The 18142-nt window shown below is 39.2% G+C and overlaps 1 protein-coding gene across 1 annotated transcript in view; it reads left to right on the top strand.

The window, feature by feature from the left end:
- LOC145392059 (uncharacterized) overlaps positions 1 to 1964 on the top strand; it is a 286089-nt gene extending 284125 nt beyond the window's left edge. The window contains exon 64 of the mRNA XM_080266515.1: positions 1907 to 1964. Within this exon, the coding sequence (XP_080122641.1) occupies positions 1907 to 1964 (58 nt within the window). The remainder of the gene's footprint in view (positions 1 to 1906) is intronic.
- The last annotated feature ends 16178 nt before the right edge of the window (positions 1965 to 18142 follow it).

Genomic DNA, 18142 nt, shown 5'->3' with positions numbered 1-18142 from the left:
ACTAAAGAAAAGGAGCTTGTGGAAGGGGAGGGAGTGATTAGAAATGTTCCGGTGATGAAAGATATAAAAGTGGAGGTGCAGGAAGTGTATAAATTACTGGAAACTCAAGATGTAAGGAAAGCCCCAGGACCTGATGGAATTTCTAATTGGGTACTGAAGGAATGCAGAGAACAACTGGCGGATAAAATTCACAGCTTAATTGTATGCTCACTGGAAGAGGGGAAAGTGCCAAAAGAATGGAAGAGGGCAAATGTGGTACCAATTTACAAGGGAGGAAACAGGGAAGAACCCCTGAATTATAGACCAGTGTCTCTAACCAGCATGGTCGCAAAATTGTGTGAGAGAATCCTGAAAGACAGATGGATAAAATATCTGGAAGAGATGAATATTTTGGCTGAATGTCAGTTTGGATTCAGAAGTGGAAGGTCATGTGTTTCAAACTTGTTGAGCTTTTACTCAAGAGCGATTGATGTGGTACAGGAGAGAGATGGTTGGGTGGATTGTGTGTACTTAGACTTAGAGAAGGCCTTTGACAAGGTACCTCATAAGAGACTAATGTGGAAACTAGAATATATAGGAGGACTAAAGGGGAAACTTCTGGAATGGATGAGAGACTTTTTGAGAGACAGACAAATGAGGACAGTAATAAAGGAAAAGATGTCTGGATGGAGGGAAGTAACAAGTGGAGTCCCTCAAGGCTCAGTGTTGGCGCCAGTAATGTTCCTGATTTATGTAAATGATATGGTAGATGGAGTGAACAGTTATGCGAGTCTGTTTGCTGATGATGTAAAGATCTTGAGGAAGATAGAGGTTGAGGAGGATTGTAAAATACTGCAGGAGGATTTGGATAGGATACACAATTGGAGCCGGACGTGGGAAATGAAATTTAATGTAAAGAAATGTAAAATATTGGAAATGGGTAAAAGTGCCAGGAGACCATCACTGAATTATTTTTTGGGTAATGAATTAATCACAAAAAGGAGAGAAGAGAAAGATTTGGGAGTGCTGGTCCAAGATAGTTTGTCACCAGAAAAGCACATTAACAAGATAGTTGGAGAGACTTATAAGCTCTTGACTAACATAAGAGTAGCATTTCATTATATGGATGAGGAAATGATGAAAAAATTGATAGTGGCCATGATCCGCCCCAGGTTAGAATATGCAGCGGTAGTGTGGTGCCCACACAAAAGAAAGATATAAACAAGATTGAGAGAATACAAAGAACAGCAACCAAGATGGTCCCCAGTCTGACAGACCTGTCATACAGAGAGAGGCTGGAAAAACTGGATTTGCCTTCGTTAGAGGAAAGGAGAAAGAGGGGAGACATGATTGCGGTGTTCAGGACCATGGTGGGAGTAGATAAAATTGACAAAGAAGATCTGTTTGTATGGGATAAGAGAGCAACAAGAGGACATGGAATGAAATTGAAAAAGTCAAGCTGCTTGAAGGATATCAAGAAATATAGCTTTCCTTACAGAAGTATAGACTTATGGAATAGCCTGGACAAAGAGATCGTCCAGTCTAAAAACATAAACGAGTTTAAAGTTAAATTCGACTTATTGAGAAACAGCGACGGAAACCCACGAGCATAGTACATTCCGTGTATATCACAATTAGGTATATTGTTAAATATTTGGAACGACTTAGACAAAGAGGTGGTGCATGAGAAAAACATTCATGTGTGTAAAGGTAGACTTGATAAATGTGGATATGGAGACAGGACAACACGAGCATTGCTCAATTCCTGTATACTACAAATAGGTAAATACAAATAGGTAAATACACACACACACACACACACACACACTTAATTGTTTACTTACTTAAAAGCTGTCCTTCTGCTACAGAAGACAACATCTGCCATATATCCACAAGATTGGTGTGTTTCTCATTGTCTTTGGTGCAGACATTATGTGATTGCGCAGACCAGTCCTGGGTCGACAGACTTTGCCACACAGTTGTAATGTCAGGTTAAGGTTTGCAGGGAGAACTGTTTTAATTGTGCCTTTTTAGCCGACACGCTTCTCTAGCCAGGTTCTGAGCTTCATCGAGATGAATGGTTCCTTTGATGCAGAGGGCTCACCATTGTTTTCTGTCCAAGGCATTGGTTTCAGATGTTTTGTTATGATATTGCACTTCTTCAGAGTGTCCTTACTTGATCTTTATATCTCTTCTGTCTCCCTGGGTTGCAGTGTGCTACAGGGAGTTGGCCATACTGAATCTGGCAGGTAAGGTGGTGCTCGGGCATGCCGAATATGTGTCTGACCGATCTCAGCTGCCTTTTTTGCCAGCATAGTTTCCATGCTGGTTGACTTTGCCCACTAGAGAACTTGTGAGTGAGGGAATTATCCTCCCATATGAGTCATAGGATGTGCTGTAAGCATCGGGTGTGAAACGACTCAAGCTGTTAATATGATGTTTGTAGGTAGTCCAGGATTCAGCACTGTATAAGAGGATGGAGAGACATACAGTAGTATATACTGTACAAATACCTTCGTCTCAATTCTGAAGTTGATGTTTTCAAAGACTCTGGATCGGAGACATCCAAAAGGGGATGAGGCTTGGTTGATTCGTGCAAGGGCTTCTGCATCAATGTTATGTTTATCTCTGTGCACACTTCCAAGGTAGGTAAAATTTTCCACCTGTTTTACATTTTCATCATTTATTTGAAAAACATGAGGCTCTGCTGGGTACTTTCTCTGATATATTATTTCTGTTTTATTGGCATTTATTCAGAGCCCCATTGCATGGTATATGTTGGAGATGATGGTGAGATTGTTGTAGGGCTTATGTGATATGTGGAAGGACAGCATAGTCATTAGCATATTGTAACCCCAGGAAATGAGCCTTTTCAGCCTTTGATTGTGTCTAAAGACATGTGAGATTAAATAAGTTACCATTTAGATGGAACTGGATTTTTATTCCATCATCAGGGTTCATTTGTTGGTGACTTGAGAGGGTAACAGCACTGAGATAGTTATTGAAAATGACAGGAGCCGGGACACATCCTTCCTTTACTCTCGCATCCATGTTGAAGAGTTCAGATTTGCTCCCACCTATGGACTCACAAGCATTCGTGTTGTCATACAGGCTTGTCAACATGGTAAGAAATTTGTTTGAAACTCCAAATTTTGAAAGAGGATCCCATAAAAGTTCTCTGTTGACAGTGACAAATGCATCTGCAAGATCGATGAATGCAATATACAAGTCATGGTTCTGCTCATGGCATGTCTCTTCTATCTGTTGGGCGCAAAGCTCACATCACAGGTACAGTACTTCATTCCTTTCAAAGTCCACAGTGTGTTTCAGGAAGTGTTGACTCAGTCAGATATTTTGTCAGCATTCACAAGGAGGGAGCTACCTCTGCTGTTGTTGCAATTTGAGCGGTACCCTTACTTCTTGTAGATGGTTACAATACATGTATCAGAAAAAAGCCATTAAGATGGAATTCATTCTTGGTTCCTGATAGTCAGCGTGAAATCATAGAGGTGCTGGTGGAGTAATTGGCCCCCTGTTTGACTAGCTCAGATGGTATGCCATCAGGACCAGGACTTTTGTTGTGTTTTAGAGATCAGATGACCTGAACAGTTTCTGCAGGTGTTGTGTTTAGTTGGCCCATTGATAGTTTTATGGACTTGTAGAACACATGTTTATCATTAATATCAGCCAGGCTTTGCAGCTTTTTTGCTTGCTAAGTCCACCATTTGTTCTCCATGCCATGAAGTTTCCTCTGGGTTTCACTTCTGAGATTGTGGAATTCAGTTTTTAGGGTTAAGAAGCTGGGATGAGCTAGCCAGTTGTAGTGTGCTCTATTCTTCATTGCATGAAAGTCATGTATGTTCTCTGCATTTTCATCAAATTAGAATTTATGGCAGCAAGTGGAGAAGCCTAGGGTTTCTTCTACAGTGCTTAGAAGCATTGTCCTAATGTTCAGCTACTCTGCATCTAGATTTGTTGCATTCTTGTTTGAGTAAGGTGGTGGGCATTGAGAGAGCTTGTCTGTAATAGTGCTGTGGAAGGTTTTACAAATTGCTGCATCCTTTAAAATACCTGTACTACAATTTAGTTTCCTGGAGGAAGGTCCACAACGCATTTGTGGGCCTATGTCTAGGTACAGTTTGGTGAGTATAGCATTAGGTTATGATCTGTTGAGCACTCAGCACCTCTTATAGCTCGGGTTATAAGAAATTATCTTCAGTTTTGCTGCCTTACAATGATATGGTCAATTAGGTGCTACTGTCTAGACTCTAGATCGTATGTGCACCCATGTAGTCTTGTTTCTATTCCTAAGTTGAAAAATGATGTTGGTGATGACCAGACAGTTCCTAACATAAGGAAATCAGTCTAAGGGTGTTGTTGTTCATGTTAACAACACCATGGCAGCTTCTAATGTCTTGCCAGAGGGATTATCTTTTCCTACTCTGACATTAAAATCTCTAAGCAAGATGTCATTGTGTGGTACTGATCGAATGGTAGCATCTAGAGAGTCGTAAAAGGAATCTATGATGGTGTCCTCAGAGCCAAGCATTGGGGCATATACACTGATGAGTGTTACATATTGGCCTTTAGAGAGTGGTATGCAATTAGCCTGTCTCATATATCCACAGGTGATTCTTGGATCTTCTGTAGTAGGTTGCTTCAGACTGTAAAACCATTACCATGGTTTCTTCTTATATTGTCTGGGTATCCCCTCCTGAAATAGGTGTACCCTTCTCCTGCTACTGTTAGGTTGCCTTCTTCTGAGTGGTGGGTCTCAGACAAGGCAGCAATGTCAATTTAATTTGATATCTTTTCAGTTCAAGGGCAATAAAAGCAGTCCTACAGCATGATCGTTTGTCATGGTCAGTATCAAGAGAGGATTTTACATTCCAGGTCCGAGGGATTCTTTTGGTTTCTCAACCACAATGTGAGGTGCCTTGATAGATGCAGTTATCTCCCCAGGTGATGTGGAGCAGTAAATGTTTAGGTTGCCTTTTTTAAGCCCCTCCCCATCAAGGGTAAGCATTTGGGCATACAGTATATTTCTGGTTGCTCTGGATCCTGCCAAAGGCATACCTGCTTCTATGCAAGCATGCCGCCTATGTGCAGGACTCAAGCTAGCGACTTCCAACCACATCCATGGCCGGTCACCGTCCCTGTTGCAATAGAACTTTTGATTTAGGTGAAAAGATGAGACAGGTGAATATAGCAGTGGGCTTGTGCAATGACTGGATTTAGTGTGATTATGAGGATGTGCAGTCCATACCACCACATGACTTGGCCCTTCTCAGCCTATGATGGTAGCATGAAGATTTGTGATGACTATCTACTGGTCAGTGTTGCAGGAGTCTGCCAGGAGCTCTGTCTGTTGAGCCCTGCCTCCCGTGGGACTCCACTCACCAATTTTTTGTTTGGGGTTTACTCCTGCAGCCTTAATCCATCCAAGGGCAGTCCACAAAGCAGTGGCCTTGGGGACACTTAGTCTGTCCCCTCACTGATGGCCCCTCCAGCATGGGTAACCCTGTCCTCCTGCTGAGGCCGGGGGGATCTCCCCTCATTGGTACAGCCCACCAGATTTACCAGGTAGGCAGGGCCCCCACCTTGACATGGTGGTTCCTGTGGGACACACACACACACACACACAAACACACACACATACTCACTCACACACACAAACACACACACATACTCACTCACACATTCACACACACACACACACACACACACACACACACACACAGAGGCACGCACGCACGCACGCACACGCGCGCATTATCATTCTCACTAAGCTGGACATTCTTCAGTCTTTCAAACGCAGTGTGTCCGGGCATCTCGAAATGACCGGATCTTGAATTTGGCTCTCTCTTGTATTTTGTTTTTCTCTTGGAAAGAACATTTATTGCGGGCTCGTGGCCTTTGGTTCCTTCTTTCTAACAAAAAAAAAAAAGCTATCTATCTATCTATCTAATGCCAGACGCCATAATCCCATAAGGGGTGGTCATTTGACTTTGAGTTAGTTGTTTTACGGAGAGGGGCACTAACCCTCCACCAACCCACTTGTTGACACGTAGGGAGCACGTATGGTTTGGTTTTATGGTTACCACCCAGAGTTGTAAATGGTTTCTTGGCTTACAGGAAACCATTAGGCTTGTCACACAATGTAAAGCCACCTGTAAAGGAAAGAAAAGCAATAAGAAGTGACAGGAAAGATGGGAGAATAGGAAGAGGGGAGGGCAGGCACAGAAAAAGAATGATAAAGGGTAAGGAAGGAGTAGGCAGCACTACATCAAGTGAGTGGATGATGGTCGCCACCACCTTAAAAAAAGCTGATTAGTTCATATATCCATTTTTTTATGTACACTTATAACTGGAGCATAGACTCGAGTTTCCGTTCCTTGAGACTGGCAATCCACCCGTGTGCAATGAATGGCCCAATACACGATCAAAGTTATTGCCTGGTCGCCAATACCACACTTTTCATACCAAAACCTTGTAGTCTGTTTCATTCTGGATTGGTGTGATGGTGTTAGCAATGGAGCTTTTGTGACGGTGGATTTTGTTGACAATTATGATTTAGAGTAGCGAAAGTCAAATCCTCAAACGGTCCCCCTCCCCCCAACCCGAGGATCAGTCTTGTGACCTTATTACCAGCACTTCTCTGTCACTTTACAACTAGCTCTCATAGAATTTTGCGACTCCACGCTTTCTTCCTTCCAGTATAAGTCAGCCACTTTGGACCAAACTTTCTTACTTGATATTTAGTTTCTCCCTGTCTCCCTAATTGTGTGTGTGTGTGTGTGTGTGTGTGTGTGTGTGTGTGTGTGTAGCATTAGGTTGCCATGATTAGTTGCTCTACTGTTATGTCAGTTTCAATCGCTTTTCTGCCTTCCAATTCTTCTCCCTTCTCTCCCCTCTCCTGCTCCTTCTTCCTCCCCTACTGCTTTTCCCTCCTCCCTCCCGTATGCCCTCCTCATTCCTTCCTCCCTAATTTATTCTCCCTCCACGTCCCCCAGTCTTTCCCTCTCCCTTCTCTCCCAGTCCTCCCTCCTTTTCTCCCTCACCCATTCCTTCCCCCTCCCATCCCAGGGTCCTTATGTTCTTTGGTTGGGGCATTTGCTTAACTCCTTTCCCTTAGCAATTTATTCTGCATTACATCATCACCTGATCCCGGCCGCCATCTTTAATTTATTATTGCTGGTGCCACACGATTTTTATTTTTATTTTTATTTATTTATTTATTTATTTATTTTTTGGTCACCCCAGATTGAGTTTTCGATCTGGAGGGGTTAAATGCAGCCCTCACTAACCCCTTCAGTACTGGGATCCTGGACTGAATCAAATCGTCTGCTGGCGGGCCGTTCAAAGTTAAAAATACATCACCGGACAGAAAGGCTTAACCACTTCACTTCAATGACGAATTATTTTTCCTTCATATACTCTCTAATCTATCTTGACCTAAAATCGCTCTCTTCACATCGAATGCCGAGTTGTAACAATAGTTTAACACTAGAATGTGATGCTAATAACAAGGAAGTGCTATAGAAAGGATGTAGGATCGAAGCGTTGTGTTTTCTGACAGTGAGCAACGTGAAATAAGCCGCAAAAGAACGAAAATCAGGTCTTAGGTGAGAAGAGAATATCTGTAGAGGCTTATATTCCACCTAGGAGAGGCTTTTCGACTCGGTGAGGGGACGGGGGCGAGGGTTAGATGTGATGTACAGTAACTTGAGTGAAATCCTAATTGCAACAGGTGCCCCCCTAGGGTTAATACAACCTTCTGGAGGCAGCAAGTACATTGCGTCACCGGATTCAGTGTTAGTGTTCTCTAGTATGGTTGTCTTCGTTATATGATAAATTGCAGTAGTCGTAGTGGTAGTACAAGTAGTAGTAGTAGCAGTAGTAGTATAAGTAGTAGTAGTAGTAGTAGTAGTAAAAACAAAAGCATTCGGAGGCCGAATGCTAATCGCCCGCCAAAATATGTTGTTGGTTATGGTACAAGTTACCTACACATCAAATTTGAAGAAATTTCTCAAAACTCTACGGAATTCAGTCACTGCGTTTCACACACAAAAAAAATGGCGACTGGCATTCGGTCGTCTTTAATCAAATCCCCACCAAAAGTAATAGGCTTTTGCGCATCCACATAGTTGCTGTTTCCTGAAAGTTTGTTGAATATATATGTAGAGAGAGAGAGTGAGGTGTGTGTGTGTGTGTGTGTGTGTGTGTGTGTGTGTGTGTGTGTGAATGAATCACTTGGTTACGCGTGATTCAGAGATACGCTGATAATCACAAGGAAAAGGAAAGACGAAAATGTCCTGAGCGCTTTCGTACAATCGCATCTTCAGGGAATAACAAAGGATCTTTGGCAGAAGAAAACAAATCGATTACAGTGATTAGCATTTTTATATTAATGCAGGGTTGATACTGGTAACGCTGAGTGAACCGTCCCCGCAACACACGAGAAGTGACAAGTGGGCTTGCTGTATGAAGTACACTGTAGGCTGGTTCATCCCTCTTCACGCGGGATAGGTTGAGATGGGTAGTACGAGTATATGGACTACCCCCCCTCCTCTCTCTCTCTCTCTCTCTCTCTCTCTCTCTCTCTCTCTCTCTCTCTCTCTCTCTCTCTCTCTCATAGCGCTGACTTAGCAGTCCACATGCACTTGCTGGTGTTGGAGTGGCGGGGAGATATTTTTTTTTTTTTTTTTTTTTTTTTTTTTTTTGCTCGACTCTGGATATAGGCTTCACAGCCTGCTTTCAAGGCCCAGTAGTCCTCCTACATACCATACACCTCCACATGTCACCACTTCGGCGCTAACACCCACCGTCCATATTGAATACATGGCGGCAAAACACTGCACTGCTAATTTCTTCTTCAGCAGGCTTTATGAGAGAGAGAGAGAGAGAGAGAGAGAGAGAGAGAGAGAGAGAGAGAGAAAGTTTATTGATGAACAGTCCTCATTTATTTGTCATCACTTCCCTTTTTTTCTTCTTACTACCAAGTAAATGGTTTATCGGTCATACTGTGTTTATTCTTTTTTGATATGTTTTACAGTATTTATCGCCCGGTAATGAGTTAAAATAAATGAATTAATAAATAAAAACAGCGAACAATAGTGTTAAAACCGACATTGGTGTTCAGTATATAGCCATCATCTTGTTTGGGATTATATATATATATATATATATATATATATATATATATATATATATATATATATATATGCAGAAACTTTACTTTTCACCGTGAAGACATATATGCAAACTAACCACAGGAGAATTGAAAGGAGCGACAGTGAGTACTTTCGTATATTACATCTTCAGACAGAGTGAGACAGAAACGTAAAGGGTAGAGGTCTTTTATGCCACCCGCAACAGGGAGTGGCACACAGAACAAAGGATGACTTTATACCCTATCGCTTATTTGTAATTCAGGTCATCCTTTGTTTTTGTGTGCCATTCCCTGCTGCAGGTGTGCATAAGTTCAGGCGCAGTATTTACCCCTATTGTCAGGTGCATCCCCAAGGTATAAAGTCAGGTACCATTTGTTCTGTGTATCGATCAGTTCTAATTCAGGTCATCCTTTGTTCTGTGTGCCACTCCCTGCTGCGGGTGTGCATAGAAAACCTCACCCCTTGACGTTTCGGTATCACTGTCTGAAGATGTAATATACGAAAGTACTGTCGATCCTTTCATTTCTCCTGTGGTTATCTTGCATATATATATATATATATATATATATATATATATATATATATATATATATATATATATATATGGAGCCTCAGTGGTAAAGTGTGCGTTTTTGTACACCGAAGAACGAGGGTTCGCGCCCCGCCAGGATTAAAAACTTTGGGAGTGTTCTACTGGCCACGTACTGCTTGGCGGGCATAAGGGGTGTTGTGGTTGAACCAGTGTCGCATACTGTAAAGTTTGTTTACACCCAGTCGGCTTGCGCGGGCCGATTACACTTGGTTCACAGACTATACACACATCCAAAGCCACTCCAACAGTACAGTTACACTTACAAGCACTTCTCACCCTACATGCAATCTCCACCAGACAGCCTAAGCCGCTTGGTAGAGATACATTGGCTGTATCGTCCCCACTTCGGTCGGGATAGGCCGGTCCTGCAGTCGACACTCAAACGGCTGAGATGAGATTATATATATATATATATATATATATATATATATATATATATATATATATATATATATATATATATGTGTGTGTGTGTGTGTGTGTGTGTGTGTGTGTGTGTGTATGTGATGGAAATTCATTATATATCTGTTCATTGTTTGATGTTCTGTGTTTACATATTCCTCTGGAGGCATGTTTACTGAGATGAAACAGTGATCAGAAATGTACTATATTTACATGTGTGTCTGTATGTGCTGGGTTTCATCCGTTTTGCTAAGTTTGGAACGAGGATAGTGGAATTACATTTTGTTGACTGTAGTTCATTATTCCACAGATGATCTTTTGTTTGGCACTTCAGGCAATGACATTTTGCATTTTGTTTTTGATACATTCAAACGATTTTACTCAACCTAGGAGCGAGTTTTCAAAATGGAACGGTTAGAAACAGCCAGAGATTTTCATTAAGCAGAATCATATCATCTGGTGATTGATATGCAATAACATGACCGGACTGATGAGAGTAATATTTGTTATCTCTGGCTGTTCTTGCCCTCCCCCCAAGATCAATCGATAAATAAATAACAGGATAAAGAAAAACCATGATGGCACTTCCATTGCTTTATTTGATCCCAGTAATATCAATGAACAAGATTTTTAAATGACGTCAGCGAGAAGTGGTATGTTTATGAATTGATAGTTTTGGCGGGAAAACTCTCTCGCCTGATGCAAGCCTGATACGCGTAGCCCCTCTATGCTAACCTTTAACTAGGCATCACCTCACGCATTACCCAGTTTTATTTATTTCATATTCACCGAAAAATATATATATGGTTATGCTTCACTAATTGAGGAAAAAAATAATGCTTTGGTCTTTGCTATGCTTAAAAATAAATTGAGACATGTTACATATATCTAACAATTGTTTGAAAGGTAGGTTACTTTCCTCTGTCACTGCGATGCTGTTTTGTTACTAGGTAGAATCAGAATCTATGTAAGAAAGTTGAGGTGGGTGAAGGAGGAGGCTGTTAGGATACATATAAGGATTCTACATATACTGAGAATCATGGATACATTTCTTCATGTTTAGCTGTGGTTGTACAGTAGCCTACAGTTGAGAATTTTTCTGTGTGAGAGAGATATAGAGATCAAACTTAAAGCAAACACGTAGCTATTATTTTAGAGTATAGCACGAAAATCACCCATAAGAGAATCTAAGAGAAACTGAAACTAAAATAATGAACATGTTGAGTAGTTTCTTCTTTTTCAGTATGGCGACGTTTTGTTTTATTCCTGCTATCACCAGACGATTGTATTCAGTTCAAGGGGGACTTCTCGACCTGTGGGAGTTAGATATGGCCGTCATTAACCCCTTCACTTCGAGAGACGCTTCCTAACTCAAATAAAACCGTCTGGAAGTGGCAAAATAAAACCAAAATACACGTCAGCGGATTAATGGCGTTTCAACCACAGTGATGTCACAGAAAACGTGAGAAGAAAATGGTCGCTAGAAAGTAAGAGTCGCATCGGGGTATATCTCGGGGGGGCAAAAAATATACACACATATATACGTATTATCACATATATTGCAGATAAATATACTATATATATATATCAGGGAGCTTGGATGCCTCGACGCCGATACAAATTCACCAAGCCTAATCATATATATCTATCGGGTTTATATATTTGTGTATTTGGCTACTTTCACTCGGTAAATTATATATCACAATAACACAACACGAATCGTTTATGGCTGTTCTCTTATTAACTATAGGGAGTTATAATAATTTAGAGTTTGTAATGGAAGCTAGAAATAGGAATTAGCTTTTCACCCAAATATATATTTTATGTTTTTGTAGATCATATTTTTAATGTTTTTTCATATATATATAGAAGTTGGGAAGGGAAGGAGTAAAACATTCGTGGAAGAGAGAGAGAGAGAGAGAGAGAGACCTTGAAATAATTGTGTGTGTGTGTGTGTGTATGTGTGTGTGTGTGTTCAGCAATACGAGGAACTATATATTTATTTGCACACTTTCCAAAACTTGCGCCATAATCATTTATTCTTTCTCCTTCAGACGGTTTTAGTCAGCTTAGGATAGGCTACATTTTTTTTTGTTTTTTTTCGAACTGTAGAGGTAGAAAAAAAAAATAATTTCCCTCAATTTTTCCTTAAATTGTTTAGTCTTGAAAGAATAAAGAAAAAAGTAAAAGTTTGGACTGAAAGGGTTAACCAAGCGTTTTGATCACCCCTTCAGCCTGAGGACGTTTTTTTTTTGTTTAATCAGTGGTATCTACAGGCATTATTATTATTATTATTATTATTATTATTATTATTATTATTATTGTTGTTGTTTTTGTTGGTCATGGTGGTGTTATTATTTTTATTTTTATTATTATTATTACTATTATTATTATTATTATTATTATTATTTTTTTTTATTATCATTATTATTACTTTTATTACTATTGTTATTGTTGGTGATGGTGGTGTTGGTGAAATTATTATCATTATTATTATCATTATTATTATTATTATTGTCTTCCTCTATCCTATAACCCCTCCAGTCTGAAGTCTCCCCAAATGCTGAATAAAATCGTCTGGAGAAGCAGGAAGTAAATAATACTAGGCGTCATCGCACCGAAGGGGTTAATCTGTATCATTTATTTTTATTTTCCTGTATCTTTGTACTTGTTTATGTATTCTTGTTTGTCCATCCTTGTTTTTCTTTGTCGTTGCTTATCTGTTTTTTTTTTCTCTTTCCTTGTTTGTTTTACCATGTTTATATCTTGTTTTTGTTCATGTTTTGTCTTTGATTATCTATGTTTGTCTGTTTTGTCTGTTTATCTTTGTTTTGTGTTTGTTTATCCATGTTTATCTTTGTTTTGTCTTTGTTTTGTCGTTGTTTATCTTTGTTTTGTCCTTGTTTATGCATATTTATCTTTGTTTTGTCCTTGTTTATGCATGTTTATCTTGGTTTTGTCCTAGTTTATCCATGTTTATTATTGTTTTGTCCTTGTTTAGCCATGTTTATTATTGTTTTGTCCTTGTTTATCCTTGTTTATCTTTGTTTTGTCCTTGTTTATCCATGTTTATCTTTGTTTTGTCCTTGTTTATCCATGTTTATTATTGTTTTGTCCTTGTTTATCCATGTTTATTATTGTTTTGTCCTTGTTTATGCATGTTTATTATTGTTTTGTCCTTGTTTATCTTTGTTTTGTCCTTGTTTACCTTTGTTTATCTTTGTTTTGTCCTTGTTTGCCTTTGTTTATCTTTGTTTTGTCCTTGTTTATCTTTGTTTTGTCCTTGTTTATCATGTTTTTCTTTGCGTATCGATGTTTTTTGTCTGTTTATCCATTTTTTTTTGTTTACCGATGTTTTCCTGGTTATCATTTATCATTATTTATTTATTTATTGATGTTCATATTATTGTGTTCACTTCGTCCATTTACTCCTCGTCTGTTTTTCCACTGGCTTTCGTTCACTTGTCACTTATTATCGATATGGGAATTCGTGTAGGCGGTAGTATTTCTTATTTCTTCGTCCATATCTTTATTTCTCGTATTTTTATTAATCTTATTACTTGGAGCACTTCATCACTTATGGATAATTAGTGTTTTATTTTTTATTTGTATTTGTTTTGTATTTTTTATTTTTGCTGCTGTCTTCTTTTTAATATGAAAGGTTGACAATACTTCCTTTTCCTCCTCCTTTCGTCTTTCTCCTCCTCCTCCTCCTGCTCTTCCTCCTCCTCCTCCTCCTCCTCCTTCATCATCTTCCTTTTCTCCTTATTCCTTTTCTTCTTCCTTCTTCCTTTACTTCTTCTTCCTCTTCTTCTTTCTTCTATTTGTTCTTCCTCCTCTTCTTTTAGTTTTCTTTTCTTTTTCTTTAATTTTTCCTCTTTCTCGTCATTATTATTATTATTATAATTATTATTCTTATTATTTTACAGTAGACGAAAAGAGAAGAAAAACAGTAAATACAATAATCCGTATCAGATTACAGGTGTCCCCCATTCAAATTTGACTTCACGTACAGCACGAAAAATATATACATACTTTTTTGACATCATTCCTAGTAGAATCACAGTTTTTGAGTGGCCTTGCAAAATTAATAATACTTTTTCTTTTTGCAGTATATGGGTTTTGACAAAATGTTCCAAAATTGTCACACTTTTTTAGATGTTTGCAGTCGTAATCTCTCTCTCTCTCTCTCTCTCTCTCTCTCTCTCTCTCTCTCTCTCTCTCTTCATAGTAGTTATATAATTTTGGACTGATTATTTAAACGAATTCATTTTTCGAGTTTCCCTACTGATTAATAATACCTTTTCTTTATTTTCTCTCATTTTTTCCACACCTTCCTTTCTTCCTTAGGCCTAATACTTTTCTGTGGTCTTTCATTCTTTCTTCCTTTCTTCATTCCTTCCTTCTTTCTTTTTCTTTCTTATCTTGCTTTCTTTCTCTTCCTTTCTTTCCTCCTTCTTTCTTTTTCTTTCTTTTCATTCTTTTTTTCTCTCTTCCCCTTTCCTTCCTTCTTTTCTTCCTTCCATGTTTCTTTCTTCCTTCCTTTCTTTTCAGCTTCTCAACCCCCCCCTCCACCCCCGTTCCTTCCGGGGGTTGAAGATAATGTAGTTTTTTATTTATTTATTTATTTATTTATATTTATTCTCAGTCCGTTGGTGTATATTTAGATCTTCATCAGAGTATCACGAGACTATAAAAATAAAGTTAATAATGACGTATGATACAGGTTAATGAAGAGTAATTAACCTCTCTAATTAGATTTTTTCCTAAATTGAATATAATTACCTTGTCATTAAGAAAAAGGTAATTGGATTGAAGGGATTAAGTTTATAATATTTTGATTTTTTTTTTCATTTTTAATTTGTCGATTCTCTTCCCGTGTTCTCTTTCTCCTGATACTCCTGTTGTCTTTCTCCTTATACTCCTGTTGTCTTTCTCCTTATACTCCTGTTATCTTTTCCTTATACTCCTGTTACCTTTCTCCTTATACTTCTGTTATGTTTCTCCTTATACTCCTGTTATCTTTCTCCTTATACTGTTATCTTTCTCTTTATACTCCTCTGTTATCTTTCTCCTGATACTCCTGTTATCTTTCTCCTTATACTCCTCTGTTATCTTTCTCCTTATACTCCTGTTATCTTTCTCCTTATACTCCTGTTATCTTTCTCCTTATACTCCTCTGTTATCTTTCTCCTTATACTCCTGTTATCTTTCTCCTTATACTCCTCTGTTATCTTTCTCCTTATACTCCTGTTACCTTTCTCCTTATACTCCTGTTATGTTTCTCCATGTACTCCTGTTATCTTTCTCCTTATACTGTTATCTTTCTCCTTATACTCCTGTTTGTCTTTCTCCTTACACTCCATTTGTCTTTCTCCTCATACTGTTCCCCTTCTCCCTATACCCCCTTCAGTACGATGATTCTACAGTAGATTACGCATACTTCCCCCAGACGGTTTTTCTTCATCTTAGTCAAATCTCTCGCCTTAAGGGGGTTTGGAGCGCCTATAAACCCATCCAGGTCGAGAATCTGTCCCAAGCTTAATGAAATCGTCTGGAGAGAGTGAAAAAAATTATATGACCGTATTATTATTATTATTATTATTATTATTATTATTACTGTGATTTTCTTTTACTAATTTCTTATATCTACACCGTATTTACCTTTACTGATAACTAATACTGTTCCTTCTTGCACAGTTGGATTTTAAGGCAATTTTTGGTATAATTTTTAAAAACACTCTGAACTAACAATGATGCAGGCTATAAGGTTAGAAAAATTAGACCATCACCATCATCGTTATCATCATCGTCGTCATCGTCATCATGTTAACAGAGATCATCACCTTTGTCATCATCATCATCAACATCATTACCATATTAACGGAGATCATCGTCATCATCATCATCACTATATTAAAAGGTCAATATCATCATCATCATCATTACCATCATCATATTAACAGATCATCATCATCATATCATCACCATCATCATATTAACAGATCATCATCATCATCATCATCATCATATCATCATCATCATCATCACCACCATCACCATATTAACAGAGATCATTATCATCATCATCATCATCACCATCACCATTTTAACAGAGATCATTATCATCATCATCATCATCACCATCATCATATTAACAGATCATCATCATCATCATCATCATCATCATCACCATCATCATATTAACATCATTATCATCATCATCATCATCATGATCATCATCACCATCATCATATTAACAGAGATCATCATCATCATCATCATCACCATCATCATATTAACAGAGATCATCATCATCATCATCATCATCACCATCACCCTCTTTCCCGCCAAAAACAAATAAAATAAAAAACAGAATATACGAGTACAATTTTCTAAGCATATATATTTTTTAACGTATATTAATAAACTTTTTCGTTTTTTATTATGAAATTTGAAAAAAAAAAAATGTTTCCATAGATGCTGTGTGCGTCATGAATAAGATTTTTTTTTTTTTTTTTTTTAGCTCCGGGTTTTTTTTGGCGCAATTGTGAAAGTTTTGGAAGATCATGGAGGGATGCAGGCCGTGTGTGTGTGTGTGTGTGTGTGTGTGTGTGTGTGTTAGAGGAAGAAGAGAAATACACGAGCGTATGATGTAGCCACTGGGAACTATATTGAAACAGACGAAGTTTTTCAAAAAGCTTCGAGTATATGGACAAGAAGAACATGAAAAGAGATTACTGTACCTATAATATTATCACCTCTGGGAATTATATCTTATGAATTATAGGCGAAGGAGACAGAGAACGCATGCCAGTGTAGGGCCCTGCTCGTGGATAGGATGAAAGATGACACCACCCTCGTTATATATCACCTCAGGAGTCCTCTATAATTCATCTTAGCTATTATAGACAAAGGGGAGTAGTTACACATGCCATCCTACTATTTTGGTCTCGGAATAGTACAGTAGTCAGCCGTGAGATGCAACCCACGCTGAGTTAGAGAGCTTGCCTAAACCCACGATGAAGGTTAGATTAGAATGCTGTGGAGGGGCTGGCGGGTTATGTGGTAAGCCTTGGGTATGGGGCAGGAGAGAGATGAGAGCTGGGAGAGGGAGGGAGTGTGGGAGAGGTAAAAGTAGGGAGGAGATGGGAGGACAGGAGGGAGAGGAAGGGAGAGAAAGGGAAGGAAGGAATATGAGAAAGGAAGGGGGAAGGAGCATTTCAAACAGAGGGGTAGGAGGGACAAGGGAGGGATTAGGAGAGGAAGGAGGGAAAGCATAGGAAAGTGGAGGGAGAGGGAGGATTACAAAGAAGGGAGGGGGAGGAATATAGGAGTTGGAGGGGAGGAACATGGGAGAGAACGGGACAGGGGGAAGAAGGAAGGTAATTGAAAGAGGGAGGGAAGGAACGAAGTATATGTAGGTAAAAATATGAGATACGGAACAAGTTAGAATAGGAGGGAGGCAGGGAATTACGGGACAGCGATAGAGAGAGAAGTAAAGAGGGGGAAAGAAGAGCCTGAATCAAGAGGAAGAGGAAGAGGAGTGAGAAAGGAAAGACAGGAAGGAAGAACAAGTATGAGATGTATTCTGAGAGGGATGGGGAGGTAGAGGGATGGGAATGGGATGGGGAGGGAAAGGATTGCAGGGAGGAATGTATGAGAGGAATGGGGACGAGAGATGGAAAGATAGAAATGAGGGAGGTAAAGATAAACAGGAGAGGAAGGGAAGGAATAGTGTGTAGTGGAGGAGGTTTGAGAGGAGAAAGGAAGGGACTGAAAGGAAGCGGTAAAAGAGAAGTTGTGAAAAAAGGAGAATCAAAAAATAGAAAAGAAGACAAGGAATTACGCAAATGAGGAAGTGAACGATAACAAACAGGGAGGATCAGGTGCAGAGAGAAAGAGCAGAGGAAGGAAGGAGGAGACTCGGGAAGGGGGAGGGAGGAAAGGAGGAGAAAAAGGACTGGAATGGAAGGGGAGGGGACATGAGTTATAG

Source organism: Coenobita brevimanus, chromosome 21 (assembly GCF_032717465.1).
Source record: "Coenobita brevimanus isolate Jiangsu-jjx chromosome 21, ASM3271746v2, whole genome shotgun sequence".
In the NCBI taxonomy this organism is placed as follows: domain Eukaryota; kingdom Metazoa; phylum Arthropoda; class Malacostraca; order Decapoda; family Coenobitidae; genus Coenobita; species Coenobita brevimanus.
The sequence above is the reverse complement of the archived record's forward strand: the minus strand, read 5'-3'. Positions and strand labels throughout refer to the sequence as shown.